We start from the raw sequence: 14250 nt of genomic DNA, 5'->3' as shown, positions 1-14250 counted from the left end.
ACTTAATGTCAATTTTCTATATATATAGAATCCTGTTGACACACTGACAAATGTGTAAAAATACCTGAAACTAGCCTAAGAAAATGAATTAAAATAATTACGGCTATTCTTTTATGTTGAATGTGTATCTTTCAAAGCAAAAGTATAAGAAAAAAAGGCACATCTCTCTGGCCTGGAGGTAGTGTACCACAAATGTTTTCAAAGCATACTGAAAGTAGTTCCATTAATCTTTTGTGGGGCAGCAGTAAACACTGACCAACTGAAAAAATACCCTCTCAAAGAAAATAAATGTAAATTATGTATTGTCTCCTTCATTTAAATGTTGTAATTAAATTCAGTATTTTACATAACATTAAGTTGTGTTTCCTTCAGAACATAACTGATATGCCTTAGAATTGCAAAAAAAAGGAAATGTAAAAAGTTTACAAATGAAGCAAACTTCTTGCAATTAAGTGACGTGAATGCTTTGTGATCAGTGCAGCTTTGGTTTGACATTCAGTCCCAGCCCCTAATACATCCCCTTTGTCCACACCATGTTGCTGTGGTAACCTGTGCTGTGATACTCTGGGCTGTTGTACCCTGAGCTGTGGTAGCCTGAGCTGTGGTACCTCAAGCCTTGGTACCTTGGGTCATGGTACCCTGAGTCGTAGTACTCTGAGCTGTGGTACCCTGCCATGCTTTGGAAGTTGTCTCCTACCTGTTTGTTGCTATATTTTGGAGGGTTGGCCTTGTAGCTGTAATCCGAATACTGGTCTGAGCCTGTTGAGTTGTTGTCGCCGGTTCCAACAAAGGTGTTGGTGGCTGGAAGGTCCTGCACAGCCTGGTGTTTCTTTGAGGCAGAAGGTGACTGAGGTTGAAGCTGAATGGATGGCAGAGGAGAATTAGACCGATAGTGTCGCCCCAGGTCTGGGCTCCCTGGGGGATAGTTGAGTGGCAGATGAATCCTAGGGCTATCACTGACACCATCATTCATGAGGTTGAACTTTAAGCCTTTCTGAAGGCTTGCCCCCTCATCTTCTTCAGATGGGTTGGCAGGCTTTGGAGCTTTGCTTTTCTTAGCCTTCTTGTTCTTGTTGCTCTTAGGCCCTGGTTTGGGTGCATAGAGATCTTTGGTCTCCTTCTTGCCTGCCTGGTAGCCACTTTTGTTCTCCTTCAGCACTACATGCCTGATAACCATCGCCACCACAATGATCAGAATAACTACCGAAAAGCCACCCAAGATTCCAAAGAGAATGTTACTATGTGGGTCCCGAGAGTAATCAGGATCCCCAGCAATGTCCATTTCAAGTGGTGTATACAAACTGTGTCCAACAAGTCCTTCAACGTGGGAGACATTGCCGATTGTTTCATTCACATAGATGTGGACCAGTGCGGTTGTCTGGCGTGGTGGTGAGCCTCTGTCCTTAACCCTTACCACCAAGCGGTGGAGACCAATGTGTTTGGGTGTGAACTCTTTAGCCAATGTAATCTCACCTTCTGAAGAGATGCGGAACAATCCATGGGGGTTTCCCCCTGTGATACTGAACTCCAGTTCAGAATTTAAACCAATGTCAATGTCCTCTGCCTCAACGCGTTCTACATGAGTTTCCGGGCTTGTCCGGGGATCCAAGAACTTGTATGAGGAGTTGGAGGGCTTGGTGACGTATGGAGCATTGTCATTCTCATCAAGAACATTAATGGTAATGCCAACATAGGAGGAACGTGGTGGGTCACCTCCATCCACAGCTTTAAGTCGGAAACTGTAGGTGCTTTCCTTTTCCCTGTCAAATGAAATGGTTGAAAGGATGGTATATGTTCCATTTTGAATCATGAACTTGCCATTGTCTGGTTCTACAAAGAGTTGAACATGAGCATTCTCACCCTTATCATGATCATTAACAGTTACCATTCCAACTGGACTAAGGGGTGGCATGTTCTCTTGGACTGAGAAGCTATAACCATTCAGCATGAATTTAGGATCATTGTCATTCCTGTCGAGCACCTTAACAACAACAGTGGCTGTTCCTCTTAAACTTGGCACACCTTTATCAGCTGCTGCAACCAGAAATTGATAGTGATCTAACTGTTCACGGTCCAACTGGCTCATGACACTTACTTCTCCTGTGTTAGGGTTAATTTCAAAAAGGCCCTCAGGGACTGATCCACCAGTTATACTGTATGTCAACTCTGCATTTGTCCCACTGTCTGCATCAGTGGCTACTACATCCAGAACCTTGTCACCAGGCTGGTTCTCCTCTGCAAATTCTACCTCATACAAAGTGGGTGAGAAGACTGGGGAGTTATCATTCATGTCCGTCACTTGCACTTTCAGGGAGTTTGTGCTGGAGAGTGCAGGGTTTCCAGAGTCCACTGCCACAATTTCGATCCTGTAGTCTTTGATCTGTTCATAGTCCAGAAGTGTGGTTGTCTGAAGGAAGTACTTCCTCTTGCGGTCGTTACCTGTTTCACTAGCTGAACGCAGCTGGAATGGGACATCCCCTGCGACAACGCAGGTCACAACAGCGTTCTCACCCTCATCACGATCAGATACCTCCACCAGAGCCACAGCTGTGCCAACAGGCATGTCCTCCGATATGTTAGCAACACCATCTTCATGCGTCACAAGGCCAATGCCCCGGATTCTGATGGAGGGTGCATTGTCATTCTGGTCTTTTACTGTAATGGTCACAAGGGCTTTGGAGCTCTTGGATTGGGGACCGTTGTCTTTAGCCTGGACATAGAACTTGAGCATGCCAATTTCTTCACGATCCACTAAGCCTTTAACAAAAATTGTGCCTGTGTTGCGGTCAATGCTTAGAAGCCTTTGGACTGCTGGTGATGCCTGGTGAATGCTGTAGGCCACCTCTCCATTTGGCCCCATGTCAGAGTCATTGGCCTTAACCTAAACAACATAACACAAAAAGAAACTAAGCAATGCACTGAAAAAAAATAATAATAATTTACAAAGAAGACTACACATCACAGGTTTGCATGAAATTACACAGGTAATTTTTTCTCATCAAGCGTGGCTGAATACCGAATAATGATTTTTGTAATGCACATTATTTAAATCTACTGGACAAATAAGGCAGATCACTCATCAGTTTGTCACATTATTAAAATGCACTTGTTCAGTCAGAACCATCAGAATAGGATGAAGATCACTGTAAGAGCCAATAAATATGCATGGTGCAGATATTGTAATCCTTGCCAAAAGAATGCTTCATACACCCAAAAAAGACTTGGAAACTCATCCAAGAACTACATTAGACTAATTAAAAGGGTCTTCCAGGACCTTAATATCAAGCACCACTCCACCGCACACCTTTGATTTCAAGAGACAGCTTGTGCTTTTACTAAAAGGTGACAGCAAAATAGATGGCAATGGATTATCATTCAATATTAAAAACATAAAAAAATAAAGACAGACTGCATTTTCCTAGAGGGGTTAAATGTTGTACTTTGTAGAGTCAATGTAAAACAGAAGTCTGACTTGAGTTTCTGACAATCAACATTCTCTTTTTCTTACTACATCTTCTATGTTCTGTCCTCCCCTGCTGAAAAGATTAGCACTGATGATCACCATCTTATGTCGTGTTTTGGGTGCTGGTCTCCCAGGATGGGATACCGGTTTGCTGGTGTCTGCACCAATCTTTAAACCTACCTTAACCAGCTTCACCAGAAAGACCATGCTGGTCAACCAGATTCCCCAGCTAGGTTTTACTGGTGAAAAGTATGGTTAAGTAATAACCAGAATAAACCAGCCTAGACCATCATGGGAATTGCATGCTGGTTAAACTTCTCTTTTTAGCAGGGTTGGTTGTGAATGAAACACATGCAAGCCGTTTCAGACCATATATTAGAGAGCAGAGCCTTAATCTGAGGCAGTCATAAGATTATTCATGGTGCTTAAGTTATTATTGCTCTGAGTCACTCCATTTAAACAGCCATGCAAACTGGGAATTTATTTCATTTAATGTATTTGAACAGCATTTCTCTGAACAAGCTGAAATGCTCCATCAACTCTTACAACCCTCTGAAATCATAAAATTAAGCAGTTTTAATACCACTACTGCTTATTTACTTTGGCTTCAAAGGATGCATATGAGGGCTTAGAGGGAAATAAAATCTTCTAACATGCTCTTTGAAAACAACTTGGTTGCATGGATTAATTGTTGACTGAGAGATTAACAGCCATTAAATTTTTTTTTTTTTTTTTTTTTTTTGCCTGGACACTTGGAAAGATTCTTTCCGCGGATTGATCTTGGAAAGATTCCAGCCTTCATGGCTGTCCTCATCTTAGCAGCACCTTCATTTCCACAACAATTCAACATGTAATTCTCATCGACAGTCAATACCTCACTCCTGTTTTGTGAAGCTTGTATTTAAAGGGACCATGAGGGATCAATCGATTGCCCATGAAAATATGATTTGGCTTTCCCATTTCTTCCGTGTTAACCCAGATGTGTGAGAACAGAGGTTAAAGCCCATCGGGAAAACCGAGACTTCCATTTACCAGAACTTGTCAGGCTCTGTGGGGCTCGAGTGTATTTCTGTTGTGAAGCTGTCACACCAGTACCTCTATCTCTCACTGTCACAATCAAGCATAATAACATATACTTTCTAACAGTTAAGTTCATTGTCATGAACTTGTAAGTAGAATGATTGTGTATATGCAGTCTGATTCCATTCTCAATTGTATTTATTTATTATTCTTTTTTCTACACATTCTTTTTTATTTTTTATTTGAATTGCATTCAATTTATCTTCGTGAATCAGACATGTGGCATTTTTAGCAGGAAGGTTTTTATTTATTTTTTAGTTATGGATCCTTTTAGTTATGGATTTAATTTACGTGCTAAAGGGAACTAAACAACAGATTACTTACTTGCAATACAGAATGACCAACTGGGCTGTTTTCTGGCAGCTCACCCTCGTAGTGTGACTTCTCAAATTTGGGCACATTGTCGTTGGCATCTGTAATGGTGATCCTGAGCAGGGCACTACTCTGGCGAGGTGGGGAGCCACCATCAACCACTTTTATGTTGAGATCATATGAATCTCGCTGCTCTCTGTCCAGATTACCCAATACAATGAGTTGTGGCAATTTCTCATCTGAGTCTTGTGCCACCTGCAGGCTGAAAAGGTTGGCAGCTTCAGGGCCTGTCGTTAGTGCGTAATCAGCGATGCCATTGCTTCCAGAATCCTTGTCACTGGCCACCGGAATGGCGAAAAGTGCACCCACATGTGTGTTCTCAGGGATCGACAATGTAAGAACGGGTGAAGAGAACTGCGGTGTGTTGTCATTCTCATCCAGGATCTCAATGCGGCCTTCGATAAGCCGAGGTCCTGTGCCTTTCATCAGGTCTGTAATAGACACCTCAAATTCCAGGAAACAAGGATCACCCTCAAAAAGGTTGCCACAGTCCTTGAGAGTCTCACGATCGATTGGGATCTCCGTGGTGTAGATATCCCCTGTTTTGCCATCCACACGAAGGTAAGGAGCACCCACTTCGAGCTTGTAAAGGTGGCCAGTGTCTGGCAGGCCCTGGTCAGATGCCAAGCTGCCAATCAGAGTGTTGGGCGGCTGCTCCTCGGTAACCTGGTAGGTGATGGTGTTGACTAAACTAGCAGAGCAACAGAGGAGAAGCACAATCCACACTAGCGTGGCACTCCACCGTGACCACATCGCACTGGCGCTCTGGCACATCGTCAGTCTGTTGCTGCAAAAAAAAAAAAAATGAAGCAAACAAACAAACAAATACGATTAGAGACACATTCATTCTTCAGACACAATCATTCAAAGTCTGTGACAGTGGCAAGAAACCAGCAAAAATAGCAGTCAGAGAATTTTACGATGCAGATTCCCTGGGATTTATGATTGATCGTCCCATCTTATGTTGTAAACTTCTCGTCTTTAGAGGCAGTAAACGTGTCACAAACAATTATTTGTGTTTGACCTTCATTTCGCAAAATACACACCATGTCTAATTCAGAAAGCTGACACACGCCTGTATTTCTGAGAGATGATCTGGTGAGGGGGAAGCAAGCAGAAAAGTGATGTTGATTCAAATAATACTTCAACTCTACTTGATCTACCTATGACAAACCATTGACAAACTGCCTTGCGAGTCATATCCAATCACGCCTGGGGGTCAACAAAGGGGTGAAATCAATCAAAATTAATAATTTTTGTTCCATCTCCCAGTGCTTTAGGTCTTTTTTTCTCTGCCAAAATTGAATTAAGATTTATATTTCTAAGATCAGAGGCATTATAAACTAATTTTGATTTTGGATCACATTGCATTAGGCTTGAAGAAAGCACTTTAGATAACTGTTCTACATTTTATTAATTGCAAGTTTTGTTTTAGTTACCTTTTAGATCCCATCTATTCTAAATGCTTTAATTTATTCTGCAATGAAATTAGACCCAAAGCGTGAACACAGTGGAAATTGGGAGCAAAAGGACAGATCAAAAAGGTTAATCTGAGACTTAATGTAACTGTTTTTATATGTATTTAATTATTTTTGTATTTAAATTTTAGTGTTTCATGCTCACTTTCTTCACACAGTTGTTCCTTTTTTTCTGCTTTTTTTTCCCAGTCACTTTTTCTTCTTCTAATTAAACAGTGTGAAAAGAGACAATAATAGCCAGAGAAAGAAAGACAACTGGAAAGTTAGGACATTCCGTAGAAAAATAATGACACTGTTAAATACAAAATATAGTGTGGGGGGGGGGGGGGATGTTTTGGGGACAGCAAATGTTCTCTTTCCTGTAGAGTATTTAACTTATTGATGAGGTGCTAGGAGAGTGTGCTTTTCTAATCATAGCTATTCACAGTACATGGCTCCCACGTCCCACTTGTGCTACCAACATCACACAACCACAGGGAGGTAAGAGACCAGGCTTTGGAGGGCATCTTGGCAACGCCCACCTCCTGCTAAACATTAACAGTCTCAGCATGAGCTACTGTGAACCAACACCAACAAAAGAACAATCAAATGAATAAATCAGTTTCTGTTTAATCCATTACGTGTAAGGTTATGTTACTTTGATGTTTCCCACTGTGGTAATTGCAGGAACCCCTGTAACATATGTGTAATGTTATCACACCATGCACCCCAAGGCCAGTGAGGCAGGGCTGCTAGAGCACAGTGCAAAGGACACACTTCAAACGACATGGATGTAAGAGTGCTGCCACAAGCTAGTATTTTGCCTGTGAATCCAAAACTTAAAAATTAAGTATATTTTAAAACCGTCACAGTCTTAAAAAACTTATGTGTGACTATCCCCATTGTTACATTCCCTGTCATTAAGACAAACGGTTATTATATTAGCCTATTTCATGATCCACATAAAAGTAAAATTACAGTCAGCAAAGTGGATCAGCCATTTGGTGACTGAAAGAAGTTGGGTCTTCCATACATCCATCAGTATTGATTGGATGTTGTAGTTTAGTGCATGTACATTGCCATTCAATAATCCATTAGCAAACACGACATAGCAAGCCTTTAACAAGTAGGCGACATTAGAAAGGAAAATATCTGGTTAGAACAAAAAAAAAAAAAAAAGGACTAAATATACAGCAATGACCACACACACACAAACAGAACCCCTACATAACTGATCATGAAATACGCATATTTAACATAACCAAACAAATTAGACTCCAGTCAAATAAGACACACTCACACAACTGCAGCCACATGACAACAAGACTGTAGGGAGAATAATGCATTAATGAGGCAGAAATGGAAGGAAGGATGTGTGACCCTGATCACACATATGATGAGAACTTGACTTGTTTCGGTCTAATTCTGCAGTCTAATTCTGAATCTGTCAAGACGGACGACTTTGGCACACTTTCATACAACTAATTAAACAGTGTGTTCCACAAAGGGGGCTGTAGAGGTGAAAAATACCTCACCTTTAAAGCAGTGTACCCCTCTCTGTGCTTTGAATGACCACCTCATGAAGTTGGCATTTCACAGGGATCTGTCTGGGCTTCTGCTGAAGGTGTGTTGAATTTTGTAGTGTGTCACAACACAAAAAGGTCAGCATGAAAAAGTGGGAAAATGACCTCAAACAAAGCAGGGTAAAGGGTTAAATGAGCTTTGAATGCTATTTAAAAAAAGAAAGATTGGAAGGATCTATATATAAACAAACTCCAAACAGCCCATCCTCCTGATTGAGCGCTGGAAAAGTCAACAAAGCTCAAAAACATCCATGTAACATGAAAAGTGTGTGCCTCTGAATTGGTTTGCTGTGATTAATGTGGTTGGAGAAGCTCTCACGACATTCTGTCTCAAGGGTCCAGTGTAGAGAGTGTGTGTTATGGGGTCACTGTATGCTGCGAACCCTCACGCAGCCAACAGGGGCTTCAGAATGCTATACACATCCTTTCCCACACTCTGCTGGAATATTCTCACCAGACTGTGCACATACTGTATATGTATGCAGCATATGTCTGTGGGTGTGTAATACATACACACAAGATCTAAAAAGAACAGCAGCAAAAGAATGTCAGACACTCTGGAAAAAGGTTGAGAAAAGTTAAAAAAATAAAATAAAAGAAGAAAAGGCAGCTGAAAATGTTTGAGTATATAAAGGTCGCAACAGCTCAGATTTTGGATAAGTACTCTCCTTTGTCATGGAAATGTGAAAGTGCATTTGAGTAGCATGCCTTTAAGGATGGCAACATTTACAAGACAGAGGAGGTCTTAACATAGTAAAATCAAGCACAGCTTTCCTTCCAGTTGCAGAGAGTTAGCACTTAACCTTCATACAAGTACACAATAAGGCCAGGCATTACAATGACAATAGGCCATCAGCGGGTGTTTTTTTTTTTTTTTTTTTTTCGAGCTTTGATTGTCATCATTAAATGGTCAAAGATCTGATTTATGTCAGCATGACACACAGACCCTAAATCAACACGCGCCGTCCACCTCCCTAAAAATGTCTTCATATATGCCATCGTTGAGCCACGACCAAGATCTCCTCGCTGGGAGACAGGCGTCACCAGAGTGTGGTATTTATTATTACTGTCATAACCCTGTGAGAATTTATAATCGCTCACACGATGTGTAGTCTAATTCATCTTGTACTGCTGTGTATTAGCTGGATGTCCTTAATATAATCAATAGCTGTGAGGGTAGGGGAAGGCATGGATCAGAGTTCCCCTATGGAGCTCAACCATTGGCTCTTTGTGGATTATTCACAGTACATTTGGCTAGAATTTTTGTCTCAGCGTTTGGGGACCGTGGTTCCTCTCATTTCCTTTCTTTCTCTCCCTATAAAAACACATTATGTTCATTTCACACCTGGTCTCTAGTAACAACACCTCCTACATGTCTCTGTCTCTCCCTCCCTCCCTCCGTCTTCTTATCTCCCATACACACAAATATTCAATGCCCTCCTGTGCCCTCTCAGAATCATACGCATATATACTGGCGAGCAGACCAGTGTGTTGTTGTGCGTATTGGGGGGGGGTAACAGATTTAACAGGCTAATTAATATTCTAAAGCCTCCCCCGCTGACATGCTTTAAAATTGTTGTATGATTTCTCTCTCGCTCTCTCACACTCTCCTGCTTTCCTCCTTAGAGAACTGTAACAAGGGATTCATCATTGTACCAATGCTCACCCTCCTCTGCCAGCTACACATTGCTGCCTTTGAAAAATCCCATGGGAATATCAAGAAGGCACACCTCTGCCAAGATGCCCCCCCAGGTGGCATCCAGCTTTGCGTGAAACTGCAAGGTGATTCTAGGGAAAATAGAGCCATAAAAGCATTAAAGTAATAGTCGCCGCAGGAGTCACATTCCTAGTAGAACCGAACAGTGTGACTGCGTCATGGTAATGCAACGCTATCAGAGTCCTCTGTCAATGATTGTTCTAACCCCTCCCATCCAACATCCTGGTTTCGACACGATAATTAAAGAATTAAATTAAAGCGGTGACATTTATGAGGGTTCAGGAATCTGCTCTTGCCTGGCCAAGGAGAATGATTGACTCAGAAGAAAGTATGAGAGCAGGATCTGTCCTAGGTTAATGGTTAACTCAGCGAGCTCAACAGACACTAAAGTATGCAGCTCAAATGTTCACCTATCTCATTTTTGGGAGAAAAAAAATGCTTGAGTGTTACACAAGGTGAGCCGTTGGACTGCGAATTCATTGCCGCTTGAATAATGCTTTTGATTATTTAGCAGAGAGAGAGGTAGGGAGATCGCTCTCCCTGGCGACCGTGTCTCTTTCCATAATTTGGGACATTCGTGTCCGCAAAGGTACAGAACGGGGCCCATTGAAACCCCACAAAGTACCTAAAATGAAGCTGTATAACTGGTGCCATACTATAACCTACATACTCTAATATCCTCCACACTCAGTGTGTCACGATTCAAGACTTGCAACACTGCCATAGAGGCAGAAAACTTTCAAACCAAAACCCCCAGCCACTCAGTTGAGTTCACACTAGCTTTTGTCTTGCAAAAATCAGCCCCGTCTGATCTATCCCAAGCTCTATGGGCAGCCAACTTTGCGACGCTCAGTGACCCGTTCAGGATGGGTGGTCCAAGGCCCCCTCCCTATCCAAGTGTGAGACACAGAGCATTACTTTAATTATTTCGTTCAGCCATTGTGGGGCCAGATTAGTCTGCGGCCACTTTCAGACAAGATGAACTGCTGCCCCGCTGCTGCCTACCAGCCTGTTACACAGAGAGAGAGAGCTAGCCAGTCACAAGGCTGGCACACAACCTCTCACACACCATTACACATGGCTAAACACATGCACACACTACGATAGCTGAGAGAAAGACTGGAGATGGCTGGGTTAACAGTCAGAGAGGTTGTAATGAAATCAGTCAAATAAATTTGGCATTATTTTAAATGCATATGCATGCAGTCCCATTTATATCAGTCCATGCTACATTTCGTAGTGAATAAACAAAATCCACCAAAGTGGAAAAAGAACGGAAGGCAGCAAAATTGTGACACTTGTTATTTAGCAGCCATTTTGATACACATGCCAACATTTAAACATTTAAAACGAAAAAACGGCAGGAAGTGCATATTATAATCAACAGTGAAAGTGATCCATGTGCTTAGAAACACAATGGGGTTGGTCCATATCAAATATGTGAGTAAAATACCTAACTTAACTCTAGAATATATTCAAGCATTTAAGATATTGGCATTTTACCATTTCTTTCCCTGTAATGAAACGAGAAACAACTTCGTGGAACTGGTAACCTTTGTGTCCAACAGTTCAACAGTGCACTGTATTGTGTATATTGTAGTAGGCTACTGTTTAGTGTTTTCATCACTACCACAATGTCAAAAGTAATTAATTTTATGTGCTATAGCCTTTTTATATGTAATTCATGGCAAGACCGATTTTATACACGACATGTTACTTCGGTAAATGTAGATAATATCGTTAAAAGTTTATTTAGCTCGCCTGAGGGAACGCCTTTAAATTGGTTGAATTTTAAAGCCTACACATTTCGCTGCTTTTCAAACTTTGTCACGTTGAAGAGTCTGTTCACTCCAATGGTCACCTTAAATGACGGTTTATGTTCTATGTGTGCGTGAAGCGCGATCATTTATTTATTTTTTTTCCTGTCATACAGGACTTTCATATTTAGTATTAGTATCCAATCAAGTCTACAAAGTGCTGTTTATCATGACCAGACACACTGTTACACGTTCAGATTCCCGATTCTGCGATTTGCCTTTATATTTAATCTATGACTCCCGGGATTAAGCGGCAAAGATAGATCAGTAGTACATTTAGAAATACATAAATAAATAAAAGAAAGCGCTCACACATTTTACACATCAATAATCTCCTGGAAGAGCGCGAGAATCTACGTGTGCTGATGCCGACAGAACACGAGCTACTGTATACAGGAGGGGAAGGGAAATAACTTTTACCTGCGGATGAAAGCTCTGGCTAGGTCACTTGCGAGCCATTGCGGGCAGAAAATGACGAGATGTCCGAGCACAGCTGTTCGAATGAAGCTGGAGCTTCGTCGTGTTTTCACACCTGTGCTTCTCTCGGCCGGACCAGAAGAACAGGTTTAAAAGCACCCCGACGACGGGAGCGGCCAGAAAAACCAGATTCCAGTTTTGTGACAGGAATTGCCTTCGATTCTTTTGTCACCATTGCAAGTGACTGTGGGTAGTGAATAAACAGACGACGTGAGTGTGTGTGTGTGTGTGTGTCGTGAAATACTGAATGGTCGACATTCTAAGGTAAAATTCCTTCAGCTATTTTTGAAACAGCAGTATTTTTCAGTGGAAAAGTACGTGAGAAATGCGCCAAGACGAGTGCAACAGGTGTTGTGGGACCGAGCAATAAACACATTAGATACTGTAGCAAACTTAAAAGTTTTACATAGCCTATAAATCCCCCCGTCCTTTAAATAAATAAATAAAATCTGCATCACATTTTGCATATTCATAACTGTTTATGCATTAGGGAAATTGTTATAAAGAAGTAAAACGACATTTCTTGTGAAGGTTTCGGGGTTTCCGTCAGAACTTTATTTATTTATTTCATGGAAATTCAACGGATGGTTGTAGAGAACATAAAGAAGAGTTACATCTTACACATTCAAGCGAGGAATCGATTAAAATATCCTACGTGAAGCTCTATTGACCGGAACTACTCGAGCTACTAGACGAATATAGCCGATAAAATGTGTGGATCCATGGGGAGAGGGGTTGTTTTCTATAGGCTACGTTAACGTAGATAGGCGATTAACTCGGGTTTCTTGTAGATGAATCAATAGCATTTCAGCTCTGAAGACAAGCAGGGGGTGTTAACTTAAGATACCAATACATCTGCGTTATTTAAACTGCGGCGGGCAGCTCGAGAACCGTTTTACACAATATTTGTGATTATTTAATGTGGAAGGTCATTATAATTTGATTTGGAAAATATGCTTGAATCTCTCTGTTTAAATGAGAGCGTAACTCCCTTTTGTAAAAGTGTGTGTGTGTGGGGGGGGGGGGGGGGGGGGGGCGGACAGAACAAATACAAAAATGAGTAATTTTGTACATATAAGTAAAATATGGCAGGCTACCTTAATGGGTAATGACTCCTCTCAGTAAAAGTCTTGAGTGATGGAGTCGGAAGGAGAGCCGCTTTCCCTGTCCACACCTCAAGTCAAGCAGCACCACCGCAATCCTGTCGATATATATATATATATATATATATATAAAATAAAATAAAAAAACAGTCCCTTTTTTCCGCTATCAGCTCTGTGTTTCTCCTTAAAATTCTTCCTTTTTACACTTGCGGTCCACTTAAAATGTAGCGAGAAGTCTCTCTCGCATCAGAAAATACGAGCGCGTAACTTAGCTGATTGTAGTTACGCACATCAGAGAGAAGTGTCCTCTCTTTGCTCACGAAAGGAAACCCCGAACCAGCGCTACTCCGAACCGGGCTCACAGCATCCCGAAACCTCCAATTCCACCAACATCCTCCAAAAGGTAGCCTAATGTCTTCAATCAGTCAGTCTGTCTGTGACGGATGCCTGCGTGGAAAAGTGGTTAAAAAAAGAAAACAAATCTTCCAAGGCTATGTCCGGCAGTGTCCAGTGCGCTTGCTCTCATCATCAGTTCACCGTTTAGTGTTTTGTGACCGTTACAGAGGATGCCGGGGCACGTGCTCTCGCAGCAGCTCACCTAGCGCTTCTACACGGTGGATAGCCAATGCAAGAGTGAAGTGATTTCCGACCGATTGCGCGCGCGCGCTCTCACTCTGCGTTCTCTCTCTCTCTCTCTCTCTCACTCACTCACCCACTCACACACACACACACACACACACACACAAGAAAAGAATATAATTTTGAATCGTGAATCTTTAAAGGCGGAGCTTTGTGGAACGTGTTTGTGTGGACGCCACAACAAAACCTCATTCGTAGCAAACATTACCAAGTGGGATACATTCCAGGCTTAACAGGATGAACAAGTTTGGGATGTACGTTGAGATGTACGGTCCATCTGACACAAATACATATTTTTTAAGGTCCAATAAAAATATCGATAGCTTCCTTGGCAGTGTGATGCAACATATTTAGAATGTACAATTAGGCTACACGTAACCGTTGTTACTTCAAAATTAAGGAACAATAATTTTCGCCTTAAAACCAAACTAGACTCGTCTCGCACAGCGGCGTTACGATAGAAGGCACGTCTGAGAGTCGACTCAACGCGGTTATCAGTCATTCTCTGTTTGGTTCAAAAGGAACAGGCTGCATCAACGCAC

At 41.8% G+C, this 14250-nt stretch overlaps 1 protein-coding gene across 4 annotated transcripts in view; it reads right to left on the bottom strand.

Moving 5' to 3' along the window:
* The window catches only part of LOC127412968 (protocadherin-1-like), a 240555-nt gene extending 226853 nt beyond the window's left edge, over positions 1-13702 (bottom strand). For 3 of the 4 annotated variants that reach the window (XM_051649710.1, XM_051649707.1, XM_051649709.1), the window contains exons 1-3: positions 13064-13702; positions 4868-5702; positions 698-2881 (exon numbers count right to left, since the gene is read on the bottom strand). In XM_051649710.1, the coding sequence (XP_051505670.1) occupies positions 698-2881; positions 4868-5689 (3006 nt within the window). In that variant the 5' untranslated portion in view covers positions 5690-5702; positions 13064-13702. Of the gene's footprint in view, positions 1-697; positions 2882-4867; positions 5703-11909; positions 12042-13063 lie in introns of those variants that run through there. The other variant, XM_051649708.1, reaches the window with a different exon arrangement.
* Between the last annotated feature and the right edge of the window lie 548 nt (positions 13703-14250).

The sequence above is a fragment of the Myxocyprinus asiaticus genome, chromosome 22, assembly GCF_019703515.2.
Source record: "Myxocyprinus asiaticus isolate MX2 ecotype Aquarium Trade chromosome 22, UBuf_Myxa_2, whole genome shotgun sequence".
NCBI classification, from domain to species: Eukaryota; Metazoa; Chordata; class Actinopteri; order Cypriniformes; family Catostomidae; genus Myxocyprinus; species Myxocyprinus asiaticus.
The sequence above is the reverse complement of the archived record's forward strand: the minus strand, read 5'-3'. Positions and strand labels throughout refer to the sequence as shown.